A 26,517-nucleotide genomic window follows, 5' to 3' on the forward strand; every position below is an offset into this window, starting at 1 on the left:
AGATTAGCAGTACATAAATGGCCAACTGAGGAACTTGAGACAAAAGAACTTTCTTGCTATAATGATGATTAGAATACTAGGAACTGCAGTGCCTTTTTTAACTTTATCTAGTTCTTTAGTTTTATAGAACTGTCATTTGTGTAATTATTTTTCCCGGGTCATCTTGCTCCCTAGGTTACGTCTCAATCGAGCACCGAGCATCGAATACAATATGGGTGGACAGATGCCAGTCACTGGTATATAGCCTATTATCCCTCTGTCTAAATGAAACAATGTTTTGGCCAATTTTGGCGAGAGTTCTTTCAACCAAGAGTTTACTATCTGGCACCTCTAGGTTTCGTTTATTTCTCATTTCGTTTTGTGTGGGCCCATTCTGGGATGCAAGTCAACCAGTGAATTGCCTTCTCAAAATGGATGACGATCTCTTGTGCTACTCTTCTGTTTATTTACATATTAAAAGCAAAAAATCGAAGACAAAATGGTGTAAGAAGTGGCTCCTGAACAGAAGCCGTAATACCCACATCAATTTGTTAAAAGAACTTTCCCTTGAACCCGCTGATTGGAGGAACTATTTAAGGATGGATGAAACGTCTTATTTATTCATTATATTTAGTTTTTATTGACCAAATTACTTATTTCAATTATTTAATCTTTTTTGTAAGGTTTTGGTTGAAATAAAAAAGCTAGTGCCACGAGCGGGATCTGAATCAATGGCCTTCGGCTAAATACGCCGCTGCTCTACCACTTGAGCTATCGTGACTTCGATCCTCTCCAACACCACAAAATGGCATTTTTTCATTTCAACTAAAATCTTACAAAAAGAAGATTAACGTCTTATTTATATTTACTCCAGCTTGTTACCCCCTTGATTAGAAAACAAAAGACAGTCATGAGAGAAATCATCACTATATGAAAGGTTGGCAACCACATTACGATTTCCCGCTACAGGGATGAACTACAAAGAACTTAAGGTCTCTACTATGATTTCTGATCATTGTTAGGGGTTATCAATACCAATCAATGTTTTCTAATCAAGGGGGTAACAAGCTGGATTAAATATAAATAAGACGTTAATCTTTTTTTTGTAAGGTTTTGGTTGAATTGAAAAAATAGTGTACGAGGGGATTCGAATCCACGACATTCGCTAAATACGCCGCTGCGCTAACCACTTGAGCTATACTGACTTCGATAGTTCGATCCACTCGGGCACCAACTTCCCATCTCAACCTAAAACCTTTCGAATTTTCTTTCTTTTTGCCATTTTTTGGTGTCGGAGATGATCGAAGTCACGATAGTTCAAGTGGTAGAGCAGCGGCGTATTTAGCCGAAGGCCATGGATTCAGATCCCGCTCGTGGCACTAGCTTTTTTATTTCAACCAAAACCTTACAAAAAAGATTAAATAATTGAAATAAGTAATTTGGTCAATAGAACACTAAACATAATGAATAAATAAGACGTTTCATCCATCCTTAAATAGTTCCTCCAATCAGCGGGTTCAAGGGAAAGTTCTTTCATCAAATTGATATGGGTATTACGGCTTATGTTCAAGAGCCACTTCTTACACCATTTTCTCTTCGATTTTTTGCTTTTAATATGTAAATAAACAGAAGAATAGCACAAGAGATCGTCATCCATTTTGAGAAGGCAATTCACTGGTTGACGTTGGGAGCAACTGGCTGTGGAGCGGTCGTGAATCCACCTCAAATTTCAGGCACTCCAAATGGAGCTGTACGGCTTGACGCGGTTCCATTTGGAGTGATCGTGAATGGCCACCTTTAAGGTAATTTTTTAGAGTTTTTTGACCAGTTTACTATTGTCTGTCTACTGCCCTATGATTGTAAGAAATGAGGCCAAAGCTCATCGTGCACGATACTTGGAATTTAAGAAAAATAACTAATTGGTGGACCACAGACCAATGGACGTAGTTCACCCCTTCATTTTTTCTTCCACCTAAGCGTAAAAAAATATGAATTTATATTACCGAACGATATTGAAGATTATAGAAATTGAAAGATGAATGGGCCAACGTCATGCCTTACCCTCTTATAACCCAGACCTCACTGGGATATATTTTATGGTATTGCTCGTATCGTACGGTGCTGAAATCTAGCCAATTTGCCGATTAGGACCTCTTTGAGGATTTCTATTTAAGGTTATTAAAACTACTGACTACAATACAACACACTAACACTATTGAAATGTTTAGTCGTTTTCAGACCAATTTCACAATAGTTTTTCTATAAATTTACTCACCAAGGGCGACCTTGTGTCTCTCCAAGGTCTTGTGATGCACGTAGTTTCCGCATGCAATCGTGGAAAGAACTATTAAATGTGTTTAAGAGTTTCGTGAACACTTGGAAAAACCAGGGGCTTTTAAATAAAACCAACCTTAAATTATTGATGCACCGAAAAACACGTTTGATCCTAACGATCTTCTAGATGTAGGGCGTGTTCTTTTCTGATGACTGTCCTCCGTTGTGACTTTTCAGCTTGCTAATTGACATTTAACTTTATTTCTTTTTTCATGTTTCTAAATACTTAATACAATAGATAAGTTCTGCCCTTGATCACGGGTAGACAATTGGGAATTCAAGACCGTGAAAATTCCGCCGACGGAAGCGGACGCGCCGTAAAAAGGGAAGTGTGCACCTGTACAAAACCCGAAGGAAGTACGACAACGGTCCGATTTAACGGAAAATCGGATTGCCCGCCTGGAAAGATCCAGGACGTCCTTGCAATTAGTGAAGGGCGGGGGTTGAAAAAAATACGTACCTGTTGATAATAACAGCGGATGCATGAATGATTTCATTTCCATGATTTTTCACCTGGGTGACCCGGTGATTTCGATCTAACGTGAACATTTCCGGTTCGGCATTATCATCATGCTACTAGGCATCACAATTTATTTGAATCGAATTGTACGAATTGTTTAATAAAAGTTTAGAAGGCAATTTTTTAAAATTCATACGGTATTTTTTTCTTACAAGAGTTCCTACATAAATAATTATCCAAATGAGACTGTATTTGTCAGGCAGAATGTTTAGCGCAGCATCAGGGATATAAACAGGGTGAGGCAAAACAGCGACTTCTTTAAACTTGTACTTTGCATTTTGGTTTGTATTTGTGCAGACATCAAGCCTCGGTTGAGTTAATAAATATAATAACGGTTTAATCATGAAGTATAAATCTTGGAAAATGAAGTCTGCATGTGGTATCATACAGACCACCTTCGTTCTTTGGTTTTACAGAATTCAGCAATTTCTGAACCAAAAGTGTAAGAATTTGTAGGACTTGATGTGTTCTGTAATAGACCGTATTCAAATGTCAGGGTTATAAGCAGGGAGAGGCAAGATGCTTTCTCTTTTGACATTTGTCAGTTTGGCCAGTATTAAATGCGTTTGTTTCTTGGGTAAATTTATTCCAGCTGATCAAATTAAGTGTATAACTCTATATGAAGATTATTGATCTAATTTTAACCTGATCCAAATTTTAAAAGATGGTAGTTTTTGGAGTAGCATAATAAAGTACCTGGATCACCTAATTTAAAGTTTGTGATGTCTGCATTCAGCTACATCTAAATTAAAGAAGTAACCCTTGATATGTCGACTAGAAATTATAGCCATCTGCCGCAATGTCACAATGTCAGGGTTATAAGCAGGGAGAGGAAAGTTGTTAGAGACTTCCACGTAAGAACGGTTTATTGCAGGCAGTTTTATACCTGATGATAAAATAAAATAAATACAACATACAGCAACGTCTGAACCAAAATTTTGCTATATAAAAAAGCATTGCTGTAGCTTGACTAGTTACGAGAGAAAACTCAAACATGTGATATAAAGGAAATAAGCAGGGTGAGGCAAGCCACTGTCTGACTGAAGCATCATGAACTGGTTGCTCAAGCCGCTCTTCACTCCAACTTTTATTGACATGTCATCATCCTTGACATGATAAAGCAGTGATGGATTAATATCGATTAATATCAGGGTTATAAGCGGGGTGAGACACTGCCTCACTTACTGATAATGAAGCATATAAAACTTTTGTAAAGTTTTTTTGAGTTGTGGCAAGACGCTGGCAATTAGAAAAAAACTAATTTCCTCACATATTTAGTTGAGACAATTGATCAAAAATGGTCCAGTTTTTATTTCCATGACATATACTCAATAGGTAGTTTGGCGTTAAGCCATCCTGTATGACAGGAACTACTTTACTTAACTTTGTATGTATACATACTATAAGTAATTACGTGTAGTTATTTTTTATGAATGAACCCACCAACGACACGAACCACGCAGTTTAGTAATTATTCGCCTCGCTAATTGAAGCGACGCACCCTCGTACCCCGGTACCCCGGGCCGTCAACCGTTTCAAAATCGGGTGGAACAGAAACTTCCGGTGTTTCCGGGGGGGGGGGTGGCGGCGAGGGACTTCCGTTTGTCCGAGAGGTCACTTCCGCTACCTGTAGATCGTCGTTTAGAAGTCCCAAATCAACACAAGTCATAAATTGTGTCCGCAAGTTCCCGCCGAAGATAAAATTAAAAAAAAAAGCCGTGAATTTCTTCCAGTTTTACCAACTGGAACGATATTCTTTATTTTTGAACTTTTTAATCTTGTCAATTTTTCCAGATTTGTCCATAGTCACACTCTTGCATTAACAAAGAGCTTAAAATTGTCAGAGTAGATGGCGCAACGTCAGGGGTATAAGCTGGGCGAGGCAAGACATCGGTTCGATTTACGCTGATTTTACCTGTATTGATTTTTGTGGCAATGTTTCATCGACTAATCACCTAATTCACATTCTTAAAGTTAAAATCCATGAGTGTCATTGCAGATAACAGGGCTGAACGCGAGAATAAACTCTTATTCTATTTGATTTTTTTGTCAATTTTTCGTTACCTAAGGCATAGAAAATGCAACTTTAAGGGTATAAGCAGGGTGAGGCAAGATGCTACTCCTTAAATTTATACCGATTTTAGCTGTACTGAATCTCCAATAAATTTTTCTTTCATTTCATTTTTAAACAATGTTTAGTCGCCTATCAACTCATTACATTCTTAAAGTTATCCAAAAGCCTCAAGTGTCATAGTAGATGACAGGGTTATAAGCAGGGTGAGGCTAGACGCCGACTCTTTACATTTCTGCTTATTTTACCAACGGATCATTATTACATGATACCACTTAATTCACACCTTTAAAGAAATGTGTTATGTAAAAAACACAACTTCATGGTTATAAGCAGGGTGAGGCAAAACGGTGATTTTTTTCAATTTACGACTATTTTACGGATCTGCTACCGAAGCGATTTTCTTCCTTTTGAATTTAGTGATGCATCGTGTTTTCGTGATACCATCTAATTCACACTTTTAAATAGTGTCTTATAAAACGCGATCTCAAGGTTATAAGCAGGGTGGGGCAAGACGCTGTCTTTTTATTTCTTCATATTTTACTTCAATTATTTTTGATCCTGTTGATCGAATCTCAAACTTGCTTTTGAAGCTCCATTTAGTCCACCCGATCGCCAATAGCTCTACAATCTGCACCTGATGTATGTATTTACCTTTATATTTCTACCGTACTCAAATCTCGGAATATTCTTAATGCAGGCACTTGGCGTAGGAGTACCCCGGGTTGGTTGATTTTTAATAATTGGTTCTTTGGTTCGATCTTCTTTAGGACTTTGAAACATTTAAGTCCGGTCTTTGGGCTTCAAAATCGTCTGAATCTGATGCACTTGTCTTCCACCAATGATAGAAATTTTTTCATAAATCATTGTACGATCAAGTGTTTAGTGTTTGAATGATTTAATTTGTTTTCCAAACATAATTGCTAAATGCTGTTTTTGTTGAATGCATCCGATGTTTTCTGGATTCTAGGATTCAGGACAAGGTTGCACCAATTTCAGAATCCGCGATGACCCCAATTTACACAAGACTGCGTTTGAAGTGTACGATGATTTGTTCCATTATAAAAAGATATCCCCCCTTGTAAATTCGATCCGAATTTGTAGGGCTTCGCCCCGGATGTCCTATCTCAACGAGAAGCGGGTTAGCGGAGAAGAATTCGAGGAAGCACCTTGCCTGCCAACTGGACCGAGACTTCCCACGGCTCATCCACCTGATGGAGTTACGAATACCGTTCAGCCTTAGTGGTCACATTCTCCGTTTAATCGCTTTTCGATTTGTCTTCTCGTCGAATTGTAAAAAGGAACAAACCGCCCCCGGGTGCCACGCAGCATGGTAATGTAATAGAAAATACGAAGAGACGGGTCATGTGTCCTTGCCTGAGTTAGAGTCGGGCCACGTTCGCTCCGATTCGGTTAATTCCAGGCTTCCTCATTAGTAGCAGCAACAAACACCACGGCACGGCCCCTTTACCCCACCGTCACCAGGACAAAAAGCATTATAAATTTCCTTATTCGACGACCTGTTGGCTCCTTTAAATGCACGTATTGATTTTAGAAGCATGTCAGCCCTTGCTAAACATTCTATCAATTTATTCAAACAATATTCACCCATTACTCATGGATAAAAAAAATTATAGATCGTTCAATTTTGATTACTTTTTTACTCAATGAGCTTAATCCGGAGGTTGCAGCCATATTGAACAACACAGTAATCACCAAATCAACCTGTTCACCAAATAGAACAGTTTTTTTATAACATATAAAAAATTCCTTGCTTGTAGTTGGGTTTTTACTGAAAATCCAAACTGTTTTTCCCGGCTCGTGCATGTGTCCAGCTGAATGAGGACATTACTGCGCACCGGAACTGATTTGCAGTCCCATTATCACAAACACTGGTTGCTCGCTATGCAAACTCTTATCCTCTCCAAAAATCTCTCCCAGAATTCCAAAGAAAAACCGTTAAGGATTTGTTAAAAATTTCAATATAAATGTATACATCTCTTGTTTATTGTTCAAACTGTTAAATAAAAAAAAAAAATAAAAAAAATATATATATATATATATATATACACGCAACTTTTGTTGTTGCCTCGTACAGTTTTAATGGATTGTTCTTAGTTTAATGGGTCGTTTCTTCTGGGTTTGGTATTCCTCAAGAACTGCAGCCTTTTTTTATTTACTTTTCCTAGTTGCTTAGTTCAATTGATTCGATCATTATTTTTGAGAAGGATTAGGTCATTGAATGCCACACCTGTAATTCTTTTTACCCGGGTCTTTTTGGTATCCTACTCTAAGTCTCAATTGAGCAGCTTCAAATTCGATGATAATATGGGTGGCAGTTTCTTCTACTTTGTTGCCTAACCTGCAAATCGGTTAAATATACTTATGTGTAGGTGTTTTCTCAGCTACGAGTGACTAGAGGCTTGTCTGCAGTTTTGGTATGGGTTCTGTAGCAGTTAATTATACCTGGCACCTCTAGAGTTCATCAATTTAAAAAAAAATCTTGTTTATACAATTATAGGCTTGGGAAATAAAGCTTTTTATCTATCTATCATAACCTCCATCTTCTAATTCGTCTGCGGGTTCAATACACAAAATTCATTTGTTTTTATATTTTTGTAGTAGATTCCACGTCTGTAAATTATTATGTATATGTTTTTGCCTTTTTTATTTTCCTACAATGCATTTTCTTTAAAATAGGGTTAGTCCAAGAGACACGTGGTTTTTGTACAGGTTATTTTATTTCACATTTTTCCATCTACGTTTCGCCCAGTTTTCTTTTTCTGCCCATCATCAGGAACCCCTAACAAGAAGTACAGCAGTTAGTTTACATTGTAGCATTAGTAATCAATCATGACCTTACATAAAAACAATAATTAATTGAAAGAAGTAATTTGCTCAATCAGATCACTGAACATAATGGATTTAATTAGTAATTAATATAATTTTTTATTTTATGGTAAAAACATCAGTATTAATTACCTAGCAGTCTCGCCTGCCATCCCATTGCGCTTTTTTCTATAAGGAAGTTATCCAATATTTTTTTTACCTTTTTTATTTTCCTAAAAAGGATTTTCTTTAAAATTGGGTTAGTCCAAGAAAGACGTGGTTTTTGTACAGGTTATTTTATTTCACATTTTTCCATCTAAGTTTCGCCCAGTTTTCTTTTTCTGCCCATCATCAGGAAACCCTACCAAGAAGTACAACCAAAAAAGTACAGTCAATTAATTTACATTATACCATTAGTAATCAACCAAGACCTTACGTAAAAAGAATAATTAATTGAAAAAAGTAATTCGGTCAATCAGATCACTGAACATTTTATACAGGTTAATTCATTTTCAGATTAAATTAATCATTTAATTAGTAATTAATATAATTTACATTTTTATTTTATGGTAAAAACATTAATATTAATTACCTAGCAGTCTCGCTTGTCATCCCATTGTGTTTTTTTCTATAAGAAGCTCTCCAATATTTTCTTACCTTTTTTTTATTTTCCTAAAAAAAGATTTTCTTTAAAATAGGGTTAGTCAATATGTTGAGTCCCCTCAAAATTATTTGTATCTGCAGTTTGTAGTTGTGTATTTATTTACTCATACTTCTTGTAACCAATTATCTCCCTCTTGTTTTCTACCTTTCACTCTCCATCTCTCTTTTTCATTTTTTCCCTTTCCCATTCACGCACTGTTTTTCGCAGTTTTTCATTCAACATTTGCTATTCTCTACTCACTCTCTCTCTCTCTCCACATCTCTGGCTTTGCGGAAACTTTTTCCGAGGACATAAAGTTTTTTTTTTCTTTCTCTGTTTCATTTTATTTTTCTCCTCTTTTTCTCTTTCTCTCACTTTCTGTCTGCTTGTCTGTCTGTCTGTCTCTCTCCCTTTCTCTCTCTCTTTCTCTCTCTCACTCTCTCTCTCTCTCTCTTTCTCTCCACCTCTTACTTATTGTATGTAATTATTTGCAATCTTAATTAATTTACAATTACTTGTAATTTGTTCACGTATGAAACAACCTGAAAACTGTTTTTCATCAAAAATTCATCGGTTTATATTTTAATAAAAGTTAAAATGTTTATATCTTTTTTACCATTTCGTTAACAACTGTAATTTTGGCTTTTTTGTACCAGGCTTTTAGCATTTTTAGAATAATAAAATCCTGAAAGAAAAGCGTTGAATTTTTTTCTCCAGCATCAAGGAATTCGATCGGCCGAACGTCCTTTTTTGTTTAACACCTCAGAGAAGCCTTAGCAGGGCTAAGCAAAGACCCTGTCTGAGGTAAACAAAGAGCTATTTTTGCTTTTGTCTAATTTTGTGCGTTGATTACACGGTGATCAATTTTCTAAAACAGAAAAACGTTTAAAAAATTAAGCCTTCTAGATTCTTATTCCAAAACAAACAATTTTGAGTTTTTTAGTGTAGATGTTTATTTATATTTTACATAGTTTACTCCAGTGATATTATATTTATATTATCTTTTAATTTGATTGAAAATTAGATGAAATCAGTATATGTTAAGTTGTTGCATAGTAAATGGCGGTTTTTAAAGGGTAAGAAATCAAATCAATTCAGCAATTATTAGCAGCAGTTTAAAATTATTTCCATATTTTTCTACACAATTTTACCAACGTGTGTAAGAATTTATACTTCCTCGGCATTTTCAGTGTGTTCAATCCAACCCAGAGAGTATAAGCAAACCAAGAAGATCGATAAGGATCGAATTACAGGTTCATCACCATGCAGTACACAGGAGGAAATCTCACAAAAAAATTTAACAAGTCAAGTTTAAGTTTTAACAATTAATTTTTTTAACATCTAATAACACATAGATTAAAGAAAAAAAATGAAAATTGACACAGATAGATCAGGTGAGGTGACTATCATTATCATTACGTGGAATGGGGCCTTTCGATTGACCAATGCTGGACGCTGACGACTTAATTTTTATGTAAAAAATGTCTAATTGTTGCCAGTAGGATTCAGAATAAATGTTTTCGCCAGTTATAAGAAAGATGTAATGAATTACTCTTTTCTATGACCACCAAACTGTCACCATAACGTTTTCTTGGGCTGATCAATCATTAGCCATCAATCATCAGCATTAAGCCATTGCTTCGACCGTTTTGGATTAGCATAGAGAATCATTAAAACGAAAGAACAAAAGATTTTATACTCATGCATATCGGTTAGTTGGTAAGGAATATGGATTTTTTTAAAACTTTTTCTTTTAATTACGATTGTTGAATAGACTTTACACTATCCTTCTACATCTTTGTCCAAAATTGGTTAGCAACTTCTATAATTTTTTCTCCAGTAAGTTGGTAAACGGAATTACAATTTTCAAATCAGCAACGGTCGGTTTGAAACTTCCTAGTTGCATCATCAGAGCAATCGAGTTTATTATGTATATTTCCAGTACGTATACGTAGAACTGTTCAAGTGCATCCACACCAGTCTATCCTATATCTTTGACATTTCTTGATCTAAAACCATATCACCAAATCGACCACTCCATGTAATAAAACAAGCCAATCTCTTACTTTCCGGAAGTGATTTCTTTACTATAAATTTTCCACAATCGATTAAAGTTTAGACTGCTCTTCCTAGACATACTTCCTTACCACAATATTCTCCCTAATTATCCTTAAATACAATAAAAGATAAATTCTTAAAGGGGCGTCAGTGGCCGCAAAGGTTTAGGTATCTCACCGTAAGGTAAAGGTCCCGGGTTCGAATTCAGGAGCCCTTTAAAGCAAAAAACAACGGGTATCAAGAAATATTTATTGATGGGCTGCTAGTTAAAAAAATAAACTTTAAACGAATCAACAATAGGACTCAGCCACCCCACCACAAATGAATCATTAGGTTACCGTTTTTTGCCATACATTGGTGAATTATCGGAAAAAGTAAAATTTTTAAACAAGGTTTTAGAATAGCTTTTAGAAGTACGGGTTCACTTAAAAACATCCTCGCAAAACCTAAAAACAAAGTAGACAACTGGGCAAAAAGCCGGGCTTACCAACTCAATTGTAATGATTGTGCTATTAAATATATAGGACAAAGCGGTAGAGAAATAAAAACAAGAGTAAAAGAACACTTGCCTAAATCGAGCAAATTTTCGGAATTTAAGGACCATCTAAAAAGAAACGAAACATAATTTCAGTTCAAATCTAAATACAAGAGTGTTACATAGTTTCAACAAAGGGAAAGAATTAGATTGGTTTAAGAAATTTGAAATTAAAAAATTTAAAATTGAACATGGTGATAAACGCATTAATAATATAACAGATTTTGATCTACCTCCCATTTTAAATATGTACATAAATAATAATAAACATCCAAATAATTAAACGAATTATTTTAATTGTTATTATTTTTATAGAAATTTAATAATATTAAGTATTTACTAGTATAACATTTATTTGTGTTAAAATTTTCGCGTTTCGCACGTTTAAATTGAGCGCCATTAAAAAATCAGCTGCGAATTGGAACGTCGCGTTGGCGGAGGTATCAGTGGGTTCACTTTGGCAATTCATGTCGAGAGACGTGGTTTTAGAAGTCCTTCAACCTGATGATGAGCTAAAAGCTCGAAATCCGGATCGTTGCAAAACAACTTACTGTGAGTAGGAACTATCTTTTTAAAAAGGATTGAACACTATACTCACTCCATCATTTATCATTTCTATATTCAGGAGCCCTGTATTGCGACATAATTACAAATGGGCTTTTCTTCAAAACACCGACACCCGAAGGGAATTAATATGACCTCTTTTGTATAAAAAAATCAATAACTACTTCTGTCATCCAAATTATTTTATTTTTAAACCAATAGAACTTTCTCTTATTTCGTACATTTTAATACATGTCTCTCTTTTTGTATGTAAAATTCTTAGGCGTGATCTTTTTCATGTTTTTAAAATACCTGATTTTATTGTATATTTTATATTTTTTACGCTATTTACTAGTTGAGTGTGCATTTAAATGTATGATTTAATTTATATGGGCAATTTATTTTGTAAAGGGCTCTTGCTCGGAAAATAAATTAATAAAACAAACAGAATATACACTAGCACGCAAAAAAATTCCACCCACTTGTAATATAACTTGATTTATATATATTTTTATATATTATAAAAGTTTTTTAACGTTTAATAATTGAGTCTTTGCAAAAAAGAAAAAAAAGTAAATTGCTAAGGAAAATGAAAAATAAAATAAATAAATAAAAAAATGACGGACAGATAAAATTGGTTTTAATTTTGTTTTAGATTTTTAATTAGAAATGTGTGGTGATTAGTGACCGTTAATCGATATTTATGAAGAAATCGTGAGATGCTGTTTGATGTGATGTAGGTTTCAGAAAAACATTTTGCCCTAAGAAGCCCTGAAGATGATCTCAATAAAGATCGAAACGTTGGCACGATAAAGAAAATGTTTTTCTGAAACCTACATCACACCAGACCGCATCTCACGATTTCTAAATAAATATTTTTAATTAGATTTCAATATCGCGTATTTCCTCCGCTTGCCTTAATTACAACTCGAAGACTCATTGGCTTACTTTCTATCAGTCTGGAAATGTCACTTTGCTGGAGGTTAGCCCATTCTTCACGAGTCCTTTCAGGATCGTGGAGTGTATCAGGAAGTGATGGACGTGCTCTTATTCGAAATGAGGAATAGTGGAGTGAGTGCGGTGTTCAATCCTTTTTAAAAAGATAGTTCCTCCTCACAGTAAGTTGTTTTGCACCGATCCTGATTTCGAGCCCTTAGCTCATCATCAGGTTGAATGAGTTCTAGTGATGATGAGCTAAGGGCTCGAAATCCGCGTTGCAAAACAACTTACTGTGCTCTTATTCGTCTTTCGAGGTTATCCCGTAAACGATGGGGTTCAAGTCTGAGAACGGGCTCAGGCTAAGACCGTGATGTTATGCTGTTGAAGGTTGAACGTACGTTGCGAGCTGCATGTTGACAGGCATTATCGCGCATTAGAATAGGATTGTCGCTGATTTCATCGAGGATAGGCGACGCATGATGTTCCAAAATATCATCCACATACCGAGCGGCCGTCAAAGACCCCCACAAACAACAACCAACTCTGTGCGACTCTCCATTGAAATTCCCGCCCACACCATCACTGAGCTACGGTGAAAAGGTTGGCTCTGGGAAAAATTACAACCTTTCATTCTTGTTTCACGCCCATCTGGAGATCGTAGAGGAAATTTACACTCATCTGTAAAAAGTACGGCGGACCAATCGCCCAAAGACCAATGGCTGTGTTCTCGAGCAAACGCGAGCCGTGCAACTCTGGGTGTTCTGGTCCTCTTACTGATTTATTCTTCTTGGAGCAGTACATTCAGAAATTTGAACTCCTCGAACTTCCTTGAGCTTGAACAACAGTAAGGTTCCGTTTTCGAAAAGTTCTCTAAGTCAAAAAACGGTCATCCTGTGGTTCTGTCACATCTAGGGTGTTCAAAACTGGGCCTTCTATGGTAGGACCCAGTTTCTAGAAAACGTCTAACGGCGTCCGCAGTGTTTCGCAGGGTACTCCGAGCAATAGCCGCATACCTGATGTAACGTCCATCATCAGTAAGTGCCACGCGCAACATCCTCAGCACTAACAGGCATTTTTAAGTTTAAAAATTGAAATTAAGAAAACAAAGATGAAAACTAAACAGTGTATTGCTTCAGAATTCATATAAGACTAAATAAACATTTTAAATTTCATAAAAAGTCAACATTGAAAAATTCTTTATCCCTGTTTTGGATTAAGGATTAAGTGTGTTTACCTCTAATTGATGTTCCCAATTTGAAACATAGCATAAACAAATATTTATTGGTAAAAACAATGAGACAAATTAAGGGCAGAATTTTCTTTTATCGAGAAAAAAAAAATCAACTGGATGGAATTTTTTGCCTGTCAGTGTATTTCAATTATAGTTATGTAGTATTAAATTCACTAGTTTCGTGGTCCGCTTGACTAATTAATATCTTTCAATTAATTAAGGTTTTTAGTTGAGATAAAAAAGTCAGTGTCACGAGCGGGATTCGAACCCACGACTTTCGGATAGATACGCCGCTGCTCTACCACTTGAGCAATCGTGACCTCGATCCACTCGGACGTCAACTCCTCATCTCAACTCCACCTTATGAGTTTTCCCTCCTTTTGCCATTTTTCAAATGTCGTGTAATCGGTTTGGATTCTCGACGACAATTGAAATGGCGACGGAGACCTTTAGTGAAGTGTACTTCATTTTTAAATCATTAATTCACTATTTTCGTGGTCCGCTTGACCAATTAATAAAAGATAATTAATTAAGGTTTTTAGTTGAGTTGAAAAAAAGTTAATGGCACGAGAGGGATTCGAACCCACGACCTTCGGCTATATACGCCGCTGCTCTAACCACTTGAGCTATCGTGACCTCGATCCACTGAGACACTAACTTCCCATCTCAACCCCACCTTTTGAATTTTCCCTCCTTTTTGCCATTTTTCAAATGTCGCTAATCTATTTGATTCTCAGCGACAAATGAAATGGCCACGGAGAGCTTTATTGAAGGTATACTTCATACTCAAGTGGTAGAGCAGCGGCGTATCTAGCCGAAGATCGTGGGTTCGAATCCCGCTCGTGACACTGACTTTTTTATCTCAACTAAAAACCTTAATTAATTGATATAATTATGTAGTATATACATACTACATAAAATTACATATGCACTTACAATTTCTAAAAGGTTTCTCAGTAAAATAAAGGATTTATATAGTTGTCTGATGACTGAAAATAAAAAACTGATCCACGAGTTAAATTTGAGGTTTATGCGATAAAAATAGATTTGTTTCGACACTTTAATTTTTGACTTTTGTATGATTGATAAGTGATGGTTTTTTTAGTAGAAACACAAAAAATAAGTCTATGGGTAAGAAAGGGTGTAGGTCACGTGGTGAGTTTCTTATGTTTTTTTCTTCCCCTGCGCCTCACAACAAGTGTTCAACACCTTATAAGCCGAGGATTTTCTTTTATCCGTTAATCACTACTCTATTTATTTATTTGGGGGAGAAAAAGCCTTTCGTGAAGTCACAACTGGCGACCAGTTCAGATCAACATTGGAATAAAGCAGAAAAATGCAAATCAGGTTCCGCCCGGCCGGCCTGCTCCCACGATTACGATGTCCGGGTTCCGGTGGTTTTCGGTTGCGGAACGCCCTTAGGGACCTTGTCAAGGATTTTCGAACCGTTTTCAACACTGTTGCTATTTCCCTCCCTTATCAATCGTAAAAAAAAACATTTTTTTTGAAAACCGATCTAATAAGTTTTTCTTGGGTGATGGGATTCGTTGATCAAATGAATAATCGAACCCTTTTTCTGTTTGTTTACCGTCCTTTCAATTTGAACCGTCCGGGATGTAAATCGTACTTTCCACATTGGGAAGACTGTGGGAATAATTGGTGACGACGGATTTCTCGGACAAAGGGGCCCGACGTTTACCTTTCTTGTTTGCCGAAGTCTGTTTGCTGTTTGTTCCGAGTCGGTCCTAATGACATGATCTTTGCCACGGACGTCGTGGCTTTCTCCCATCTCCGTTCAACTGAGTCCGTATTTAAAACAAAAGCTCAACATCTGTAAAATAGAGTTTTTCCGATTTACACCCTCGGACTTTGTAGTGTTGATTATTTGGCAAGTTTTACGACCTTTAGCTGTAAGAACAGTTTAAAAATAATTATGTTAGCTTTGAATCGCTTTACTACCAATTTAAATGCCTTATGTCAAGATATATAAATATTTTTTTTTGTTTCAGTGCCTAAAAGGGTGCACGTTGTGGGAGAAGGCGCTAGAGGCAAGCTGTCAGACGGTTTGTGTAAGTACAGACTAAAAAAAAATTATTCCATAAAATGTGTCTTTTAATACATACGTGTTTTGCCCCTTTAACATTTTAATTTTATTTTACACAATGTCTGCTATAACGAATAGGTATCTAATGAAAAAAAAAAATATGTGTATAGTATTCCATAATGAAAAGTAATCTAGTAGTCTAGAAAAATAATATCTATCTATCTATTTTTGAAAATAAACTATGTACTATTACTTAAATCAGAGATCATCTTCAGGGCCTGGGATTTATAAACATTGTTTAAATTTTACAAATACATGTAGGGTGTGAAAAAAATGAATTTATACAATGCTAGAAAATTTTAGATTAAAAAAAATAATAAAAAATAAAAATGATTTTATACAATGCTAGAAAATTTTATATAAAAAATGAATTTATAAAATACTAGAAAATTTTAGATGTAAAAAAAATAAATAATAAAAATGAATTTATACGCTAGAAAATTTTAGATATAAAAAAATAAATAAAAATAAAAATGAATTTATACAAAGCTAGAAAATTTTAGATAAAAAAAATGAATTTATACATTGCTAGAAAATTGTATATAATAAAATGAATTTGTACAATGCTTGAAAATTTTTTATAAAAAATGGATTTATGCAATGCTAGAAAATTTTAGATTTAAAAAAATAAATAAAAATAAAAATAATGTATACAATATTCGAAAATTTTAGATTAAAAAAATAAAAACGAATTTATACAATGCTAGAAAATTTTAGATAAAAATAAAATAAAAAATAAAAATGAATTTATACAATGCTAGAAAATTGTATATAATAAAATGAATTTGTACAATGCTTGAAATTTTGTTATAAAAAATGGATTTATGTAATGCTAGAAAATTTTAGATTTAAAAAAATAAATAAAAATAAAAATAATTTATACAATACTCGAAAATTTTAGATTAAAAAAAATAAAAACGAATTTATACAATGCTAGAAAATTTTAGATAAAAATATGTATTTATGCAATGCTAGAAAATTTTAGATTTAAAAAAATAAATAAAAATAAAACCTTACAATACTCGAAAATTTTAGATTAAAAAAAATAAAAACGAATTTATACAATGCTAGAAAATTTTAGATAAAAAAATAAAAATGAATTTACAAAATGCTAGACAATTTTAGATTAAAAAAAATGAATTTATACAATGCTAGAAATTTTTTTCACATCCTACATGTATTTGTATAATTTAAACAATGTTTATAAAACCCAGGCCCTGAAGATGATCTCAATAAAGATCTAAACGTTGGCACGATAAAAAAAATGTTTGTCTAAAACACGTCACACCAGACCGCATCTCACGATCTCTAAATAATAACTTATGAAAAAACGTTCAATTGTAGATTATTATATCCCATAATGAAAAATAGCCTGTACGTTCTAGTCAATATATTTAAATTTTTCGAAAGATACCTTGTATTCTAACCAATCGTTTTTTTTATTAAAAAGATTTATTAGATTATAGTTAAGAATATTCGATAATGATAAATACTACGTACATACTCGTCAATGCTTCAATAGTATCTCATTTTCGAAAGGGACGGTATACGTACCAACAAATTTTTATGAAAAAAAAAGTTCAATTTTAGATTAGTATATTAAATAATAAAATATAATATGCAAATAGGGGTTTTCAGAAAGGAACGAATCAATACATTCTTAAAAAAAGTGCATTGTAGATTAGAATATTCCCTAGTGGAAATTCCATTTACATAAGTACATACTAATCAATAGTTCCTTATTTTTGGAAGTCAAGATTTACGCATGATTCACGTATTCAACATTCTTATGAACTCGACTTTAGAATAGAATGTGGGCTATGAAAGATGTCAATAGATTGCCAATCGAGAAATTTAATAACTAGATTATTGTTGTAATAAAAAGGAAATTAAAATATGTGAAAACTAGATGGTAGATTCTTATTAAAATAATTTGGCTTGTTAGGTTAGACTATTCGATAATGATAAGTACAAACTAGTCAATAGCGACCATTTTCGAAATGGGTTCACGTACTCAATCAATATCTTATCAATTCTTGTTAGAAAGGTTTGGATTGTAAGTTAGAATATTACATAATGTTAAATTATATTTACATAAGTGCATAGTAGTCAATAGTGTCCAATTTTCGAAAGTGGAGATGTACTTACCAATCAATTGACTTTTATGAACGTAGATTAGAATATTTGATAATGAAAGTTACTGTACTTACTAGGCAATAGTGTCCAATTTTCGAAAGTGAAGATGGACTTACCAATCGATTGACTTTTATGAACTGTAGATTAGAATATTTGACAATGAAAGTTATTGTACTTACTAGTCAATAGTGTCCAATTTTCGAAAGTGAAGATGTACTTACCTATCGATTGACTTTTATGAACTGTAGATTAGAATATTTGGCAATGAAAGTTATTGTACTTACTAGTCAATAGTGTCCAATTTTCGAAAGTGAAGATGTACTTACCAATCGATTGACTTTTATGAACTGTAGATTAGAATATTTGATAATAAAAATTACTGTACTTACTAGTCAATAGTGTCCAATTTTTGAAAGTGAAGATGTACTTACCAATCGATTGACTTTAACGATCTGTAAATTAGATTATTTGATAATGAAAGTTACTGTACTTACTAGTCAATAGTGTCCAATTTTCGAAAGTGAAGATGTACTTACCAATCGATTGACTTTTATGAAATGTAGATTAGAATATTTGATAATGAAAGTTACTGTACTTACTAGTCAATAGTGTCCAATTTTCGAAAGTGAAGATGTACTTACCAATCGATTGACTTTTATGAACTGTAGATTAAAAAATTGAATAAGAAAGTTACTGTAGGTACTAGTCAGAACATTGTCAATCAATTTTATAACTCGATATGTTCCAATGATAAAAAATCAAAATATCTCAATACTTGACCGTAGATTCGAATTACAGTCAATAAAAATAACACAAATATGTAAATTCATTTTTAATCCATTACGTTTAGTGGTCTGATTGACCAAAATACTTCTTTCAATTAATTATTCTTTTTATGTAAGGTCTGGGTTGAAGTGAAAACGTCAGTGACAGGAACGGTATTGAAAGATCGTGGGTTCGAATCCCCCTCGTGACACCGACTTTTTGACTTCAACCCAGACCTTACATTAAAAGAATAATTCAGTTTTAATTTGAAAATATTTCATCATTAAATGGACTGCAATCGATATAACTCGCTCTATGAAGGTACAATAGATTCTATTAAAAAGGTGCCAGATAAGAATATTTATCATTCAATAAGTTATAGGTAAAGTCTAAGTACTATTCGATAGACTCTCGTCAGAAAAGGGTCCAAGCTAGAATAAAATAATCAAAACTAAACGGAATAGAGTACATACTAGTCAATACATTTTTGCGTTAAAAAAAAGCTCATTTGTGATTAGTGCAATAGGTTTACGTAGAAGTTTGTTCTTGGTATTTAAAGGATTTTTATTCCATAAGGATCAATTACAGATTAGAATATGCAATTAAGGTACTTTGTACATGGTAGTCAATATTTCCATGTTTCAGCTGTATCTACGTTAATTGAAAATATTATTAATGAAAGGTAATATTTTGTGTTAGTCAATTGATTCTTAGTTGAAAATTACTAGGATTATACTAATCGATGTATTTTTATTTTAAATACTTTACCTAGTGCGTCAGGGATTTTTGATCATTATGCATCAATAGCAGGTAAATGATTGAATAGAGTCAATAGATTCTGATTCAAAATTATTTCAGGTCAATTATCAGTAGGATTGCTGATCTGTATGGTTTGGTCAATCAAATCTTATTTAAAAGATACATGAACTGCTGCCGTTCTGTAGCTGGTAGATAGATCCTGACTTTTTTCTATTTTAAACGGATATAAGATTTATGTTCAAGTAATTACGTTTAAAATCAAGGAGTATTGCCGGTGATTTTTGGTTTAGGAGTGTCATATACGCGTTGTAATTTGTTCTAATTTTATTCTTTGAAATTTTAATTTAAAAAAAATATATTTAAAATGTATCCAATGGGTAATCGGCGCGTTTGGTCCGCCGAGAGAGAGAAAATATAAAGGCCTGCTAGGACTCAATTGGTCCTGATTACGTCCATTGGTGACAGTTGATTATCCGACAACGGACGAAATCCTCGTAGGCTGTTCAACTTGTACTTTTCAATTTGTTTATTATATATTTTTATTTTATTTCCAGAACGGGACGCAGGAACTGCTGCCGCCCAAGGAGCTCTACTGCGTCATGGGTTGTAACGACGCACTCAATAGATATCTGCAGAAACTGAAAGGTGACTTAAACTATATTTTCTACAATGAGACGTTTTTGTAGATAATTTACTTGTTAAAATACGGCTAAAAGCCTGACTGTATTTTTTAAATCCTTTATATTTAGAAAAATACGGCAAAGAAATTGAGCCTATCTTTACAGACTCGGAATTTTTTCGTCAACAAATTCAATGGACGCCTTAATCCAGGATTGCGGTCAAAGGACTTACAGATATGATGAATGCGCGGTACTTTCGTATGTCTGTGGTTTATTAATAACTGGAAGGACGTGTCCGGCCGGATGCTTTCTGCTCGTTATCGACTTTCAGAACCAATCCTAATTTTTTTTTTCAACCCGAAATAATTCGTTTCCTCCTGGACAAAGATAGGGTATATTTTAAACCTGGCGTCAAATGGAGATTCCTAACGCTTCCTGTCCAACTCCGGGCAATTAAAGCCCTCGTGGATAACGATCCGAAATAAGATTTTGAACCTGGCTTATATTCAGTTCAAAGAGGCAATAAAAAACAATTAATTTTATGAAAATCCTATTTTTAATACAATTTTTCGGTCTTGCTTCAGATTCAAAATTAAGAAAATTTCAATTTTGTTTTTTCGTGTATTTTCAGAAAAAAAAACTCGTATTAGCTTTAACAACATATTTCTGAACATGTCTGACCACAATTAACAACGATATATGAATGTATTTTGACAGCAGATCAAATTTTTCAATTTTAGACGAGCTTGGAAGACCTCCTCCACCAGCACTGGTTGCTGATTCGCTGACTTCAACTTCATTGAAGCTCGAATGGGAACGAGGCTCCTACCCAAACTTAACAGCCCTGTTGCAGTGGAGTTATGCCGATGCTGGACAGTGGCAATATGCCAGAAATCAAAGTTGGAACTTAAATCAAGTCAATGTGTCATGTCTCAGGCCATATACAAACTACAGAGTATGCAAAAAAAAAAAAAAAGATTAACTGTATAGACTAAAATGATTAAATTGTAGTTCAGGGTATCACTGCTTGCACAAGAAATGGAGTTGGTGATGTCTGAAGCGAGCCTTGTGATAGGTACGCTTCCATCGGGTCTGCCTTCGTCTCCTCCAAGCCTGGTACGGGCCACTGCGACAGACCCGACAAGGGTTTCAGTCTCCTGGCTTCCAGGCCCTTTTCCCAATGGGCCTATATTGTCCTACGTTGTTTCTATCGATGAACTTCCTCACGGTTACAAAGCACACAAGGTAAATAATAAAAATTTACAAGAATTCAAACCTGCTTACTAAAAACAAAACAATTTAGGATATACCCGTATCGGAAAAAAAGGAGTTTTATATGTTTCAAAGCCTACTGCCTTCTAGGAACTATTCAGTTTCTGTTGCAATGAGAAATGCAGTAGGTCTCGGTCCTCCTGCAGTGACTATGCTTTCAACACCTTCACTCTCTCACGGTAAAATCTCATCTTAATATGTTAACAATATTAACTATATCCTGTTCTTCTCTTTTTTCAGTTAAAAAAGCAGAAAAGACTATTCTTATATTGGGGGCTCATCATACGGTTATCAGCCAAGCTGCTGATATGCTGGACGAGCCGGTCGTCATGTATGAAACCCAACATAGAATCCGAGGTATTTATGAAGTTTAATTTTTAATTGATAATCCGTTTTATTTTAAATTGTGGCTTTTAAGGAGTGGCAGTCCACATAAGAAAAGGGCTCTTATTTGTATCAGACTCATTGGGAAGAGTCATGGTGACTTCTGCACGCGGGAAGCATCATGCTAGAGTTCTTCTTGGCACTGGTGTCGGTGATATAACACCGCATGCTCTTTCCGTAGACTGGCTGAATGATCAGTTGTACATTCTTGGTGAAGTGGGAAGAAGGTGGCAAGTCGCACGGTGCGAGTTGGATGGCTCTGGTATGATTGTTGCTCTCGCAGGTCTCCTCGATAAGCCTTTACATATGGAAATTGATCCATATAATGGGTATAACTTTTTAAATATTTTTTAAAATACCATGTAAATAAAGAGTATTTTGAACTTTAACCATTAAAATATTTTAAAGGTACTTATTCTGGGTGATGGAAGGAGTTCCAAGGGGAGGACTGTACCGGCTGGACATCGCAGATATTAGCAATGGGATAAAACATGAAGTAACCCCAGATCTTATCTTGCAAGATCCAGATCTTGGGGCGTTCACAGTCGACCATACAAATTTTCGCATTCTTGTATCGAGCCACTCCAAAAATACTGTCCTTGCTGTTTCCTTGGATGGGTACGATTTTCAAAACCGTACAACACTGCGTTGAGATTGATTCATTTGCTTTACAGAAAGGAAGTGACTGATTTGAGACACAACACGCAAAAACCACAATTTGAGAAAGTCCTTTCTCTCACAATGGCCAACGGTCTCTTCTATTGGACCAACGGGGATATAGTACTTACAGAAGAATACCACACAGGGCAGAACAGTTATTTTCACAATCTTGTTGTCCCTGGTGTAAAAGATCCTGGGTAATTAAAATTATATTAAACCATTTGTTTTGATTTTTGTACATTTTTTATTTTTTTTTAAAGCTATGTGAGTATTGGAGTGGATCTTCCCTCAGCTCAGCCAGTCCCTGCACCTGTTAATCCACCGACTGGACTGCAAGCAGTGATGGGCGCTAAGTTTGTGAGAGCCACATGGAACATACCACATCTTCTTGGAGGTCAGGGGAAAGGCGCCTGGCAGAACTGGTCATACCAACTGAGCATTGAAGACCTTTCAACTGGAGAGACATCCCTCTTGCGTCACATTAATTCAACAAGTGCCATGGTCCAGGGGCTGATGCCCGGCAGGCAGTACTTCCTGAAGACAGCCGCTGCCACAAGTTCAGGTGTCGGGCCTTGGTCTGGGGCCTTCACAGGGACGACATTAACTAGTGAAGGCAGAGCGAGGCTCATATGGAGCTCATCCGATTCAGGACTCTTAACAACAGATCCGACCGGGCAGGATGAAGAAATCTTACTACATTCCGATCAACTCCAAGTAATTAAAAAACATCACAACTTTCTTTTACAAAAAATTATATTAAATTGCTTTACATTAGGGAAGTCAGCGTAAATATCAAATAACAGGTATTTCATGGTATGAAGACCAACTTTACCTAGTTACAAATGGAAGTGGTGTCCTTTGGTACAACGTTACCACTAGAGAAAGTGGAAAAGTCGCAGATCTCACTTCAGTCGGAAGCATCGCAGTTGACTGGGTCGGGAAAAAACTATACTGGTCAAATCCAAAACAACAATTGGTAAAGTTATTGTTAAGTTTTAAACAATTTTCTTCTAAACCTTGTTGAATTTTCAGATAGCGAGAGGCAGCCTGAAGGGCAATGACCAAGAACCTCTGCCGATCCTCACAGTGGCAAAAGAATTGAATATAGATTCAACACAAGCGTACATTTATTGGTCTACAGGACATGCTGTTGAATGTGCTAGGCTTAATGGAAAACACAGACGGGTTTACTATCCCGCTGAATTATTTTCTGGAAAACAGGGTAATTTCATCAAATACCAATTAACAAAATTTGTTTTAAAAAAAAGCTTCAAAATAATGTTGTTTATATTTTTGTTTTTCAAGTTATGGGACTTACTTTGGATACCATATCAAGGATGGTTTTTTGGATTGTTAGAAATTACGAAGGATCCACTCTTTTTCGTGCCGAGATGGCAAATGGAAATAATTTGAACTGGGAAGTCTCTTCAACCAAAATCTCCTTGGTGCAGCATCCAGATATTTTAGGTAAATTTATATAAACATTAAATTATTCAGATATCGTGAGATGCTGTCGGGTGTGATGTAGGCTTCAGAAAAAATTTTCTTTATCGTGCCAACGTTTCGATCTTTTATTGAGATTTATTACACAATTACACAGAAGACAAACACTTTGAGCCCTGAAGATGATCTCAATAAAAGATCAAAACGTTGGCACAATAAAGAAAATGTTTTTCTGAAACCTACATCACACCCGACCGCATCTCACAATATCTGAATAACTATCGATTAACGGTCACTAATCTCTACACATAAACATTAAGTGTAGTGCGTTTATTAAAAAATAATATAAAATTCCAGGGCCTTTGGTATATTTTGACAATAGACTAATTTGGCTAAGAGATGACAAGCAAGCTGTGATCGGCGATTTATTAGGCTCTAATTCTGCCCTGCTCAATATTCCAGTACTTAATAATCTTAATGTGTTTACTGTCATCGACGAGACAAGAATGCTAACGGGTTTGTAATTTTATGAATTTATAAAAATTATAATTGATCTATTATGTTTATTTCATTTTAGACCAGAGTTCCTCATTGAATGCCATTCCTGAATCAATAAAGCAAGATTCTATAAGAATTGTTGGTAATTATAGTAATTTTAACATCAGTTGGGATCCAGTAACCAATGTAAATATTGGTGAAGTATTCTATGAGTTGAAAATTTCTCATAAAGATCAGAAAGAAATTACAGTAGGTAGATTAAAAAAATAAAAAATTGCTTGTAGTGTTAATTAAATATAAAATGTAGGTGGAGACTGTGGGTTCGACTTGGTCTTATCCATCTTCTGACATCCCTCCGCCATATTCAAGCTTAGAAGTGTCGGTGAGAGCACTCACTTATTGGGGTGTATCAGCCCAAGTCAGCACAATTCTTTACAGCCCTGAGACTTCACCGTCCCAACCATCTCAACCGAGAGCTTTTGTCGTTATAAGAACACTACCAGGGAAGTCGGTTAAAGAGCCAGAGGTTGTTTTCCGCTGGGATCCTCCATTGTCACCTAACGGAATCATTATCCGTTACACCGTTGTATGCTGGCTGAACGGATCAGACACATTTTTATGCAATGCTCCGAATCTTGATCCAAATCAGCTCAGTTTTACGTCCAAAGACGTGCCTTTTAACGTAACTGTGTTTTTTCAGGTAAGAAGAAATTTCACTGTGTGTAAAGACTTAACTAACGCTTGACATTTTCAGGTCAGGGCATGCACAGAAAGCGGTTGTGGATTACCAAGCAGAGCAGTAATGGTTAGAACGGGTGTACAAACCCCAATTCCCAGGTTGCTTCTGACGACCAATGAAACTCTGACCCTGACGGATGTCGACCGTGGAGACAACACGACATTGGCGCACAATACAGGTGGCGGGGTGACTGGTGTTGTATTTCATAGTCGGGGCAGTGGAGGTGTTTACTGGATCCAAGACTCCCAGACAATAGTCCATTCTTCAGCGAAAATCCGAGCAAAGCATAAAATCCTGAGCTTGAACGGGACAGGCTTGAGCCTTGCCATCGACTGGGTCAGCAACACCCTGTTCTGGACAGAAATGTCCGAAAGAACCAACGAACTAAGAAAACTCGACCTGACACATTTTGAACATGATATCATACATGTCAAAACTCTCCTGATCAGACCATCACCCATGCTGTCTGTACAGATAAATCCATTAACACGGTTAGTACTTTAATTTGTTATTCCTAAAAATAAAACGCATAACTAAAATATAAACTTATAGGTCAATTTACTGGTTTGAGGAAAGTACTAATAAGCCAAAGCTCTGGCAGTCCTCCATGGACGGAACAAACGTCACTCCATTCTTCAAAAATGGAAAGCATAAAAGGTACTTTTCACACAAGTTTATTTCATGTTATTTTTTTATTTACTAATTAATTTTAATAGAAGGTGGGAAAGAAGTCCATGTTCATGTCCTTCTGAGCCACATCCTGGGCCACAGTTTACAATCGACCACATATCTGGTGTACTTATTTGGTCAGATGTTGTTTTGAAAAGGCTGATGGCTTCTGACCTCAACGGCTGTCACTGTACTGTGCTGATGGACAATCTTCAGCATAACGAAACTGGTAAGATTTTTAAAACTGACGTCTAGACAATCAATCAAATCATATTTTTAGGTTTACCTCCGAGCTGGATAACATCCGACCAGGAATTAGTCTACTGGTCAAATTCAACCGAAAACAGGCTTTACAGCTTGCAGAAACGAGATTTGGAAAGATACGGAATAGCTCAACCTAAACATGAATTTATTCCTGGTTTAAAAGAGATAACTGCTTTTGGAAATCACCTTCAGCCTTATCCAGGTTTGGCATATACTTAAATATATAGTCTTGACTGTTTATTGGTGAAAAAAATTATCTTTCAGATCTAAAATGTCTTATACCGAGACAGCCTCCCCCTCCACCAAGCCTGACAGGAAAGTCGAGCGACAGTCTCACACTCCTTTTAAGTGATAATCCAAGGACGGAAGAATGTTGGAACATTTCTCAGCCAAACTCATTCTACACTGTCTATTACCAGGAAGTGGATGCTGAAGGTTTCACGACTTGTACAACCAAGATCAGGGACTGCAAGAAATACGTTAGTTCTTTTGGTGCAGCATTTTCAACAGAATGTTGTCTAT

General features: G+C 35.3%; 1 protein-coding gene and 1 non-coding gene across 4 annotated transcripts in view; one reads left to right on the plus strand and one right to left on the minus strand.

The window, feature by feature from the left end:
• The window catches only part of LOC106666385 (proto-oncogene tyrosine-protein kinase ROS), a 67,497-nt gene that overhangs the window by 34,180 nt on the left and 6,800 nt on the right, over nt 1-26,517 (plus strand). For all 3 annotated transcript variants that reach the window (XR_001340424.2, XR_001340425.2, XM_014393557.2), the window contains exons 3-23: nt 15,692-15,751; nt 20,001-20,091; nt 20,807-21,021; nt 21,078-21,311; nt 21,370-21,517; nt 21,579-21,695; nt 21,757-22,051; nt 22,131-22,340; nt 22,397-22,579; nt 22,643-23,096; nt 23,158-23,358; nt 23,415-23,604; nt 23,688-23,849; nt 24,183-24,341; nt 24,403-24,572; nt 24,631-25,023; nt 25,078-25,553; nt 25,615-25,719; nt 25,779-25,960; nt 26,012-26,197; nt 26,260-26,474. Coding sequence is in view for 1 of the 3 variants with exons in the window: in XM_014393557.2 (XP_014249043.1) it covers nt 15,692-15,751; nt 20,001-20,091; nt 20,807-21,021; nt 21,078-21,311; nt 21,370-21,517; nt 21,579-21,695; nt 21,757-22,051; nt 22,131-22,340; nt 22,397-22,579; nt 22,643-23,096; nt 23,158-23,358; nt 23,415-23,604; nt 23,688-23,849; nt 24,183-24,341; nt 24,403-24,572; nt 24,631-25,023; nt 25,078-25,553; nt 25,615-25,719; nt 25,779-25,960; nt 26,012-26,197; nt 26,260-26,474 (4,446 nt within the window). In the remaining 2 variants the exon portion in view is untranslated. The remainder of the gene's footprint in view (nt 1-15,691; nt 15,752-20,000; nt 20,092-20,806; nt 21,022-21,077; nt 21,312-21,369; nt 21,518-21,578; nt 21,696-21,756; nt 22,052-22,130; nt 22,341-22,396; nt 22,580-22,642; nt 23,097-23,157; nt 23,359-23,414; nt 23,605-23,687; nt 23,850-24,182; nt 24,342-24,402; nt 24,573-24,630; nt 25,024-25,077; nt 25,554-25,614; nt 25,720-25,778; nt 25,961-26,011; nt 26,198-26,259; nt 26,475-26,517) is intronic.
• Nucleotides 14,245-14,318, minus strand: Trnay-aua. Its single transcript has one exon. It is a non-coding gene; the product is annotated as a tRNA-Tyr (tRNA).

The sequence above is a fragment of the Cimex lectularius genome, unplaced genomic scaffold, assembly GCF_000648675.2.
Source record: "Cimex lectularius strain Harlan isolate CLEC.00 unplaced genomic scaffold, Clec_2.1 scaffold124, whole genome shotgun sequence".
Classification (NCBI taxonomy): domain Eukaryota; kingdom Metazoa; phylum Arthropoda; class Insecta; order Hemiptera; family Cimicidae; genus Cimex; species Cimex lectularius.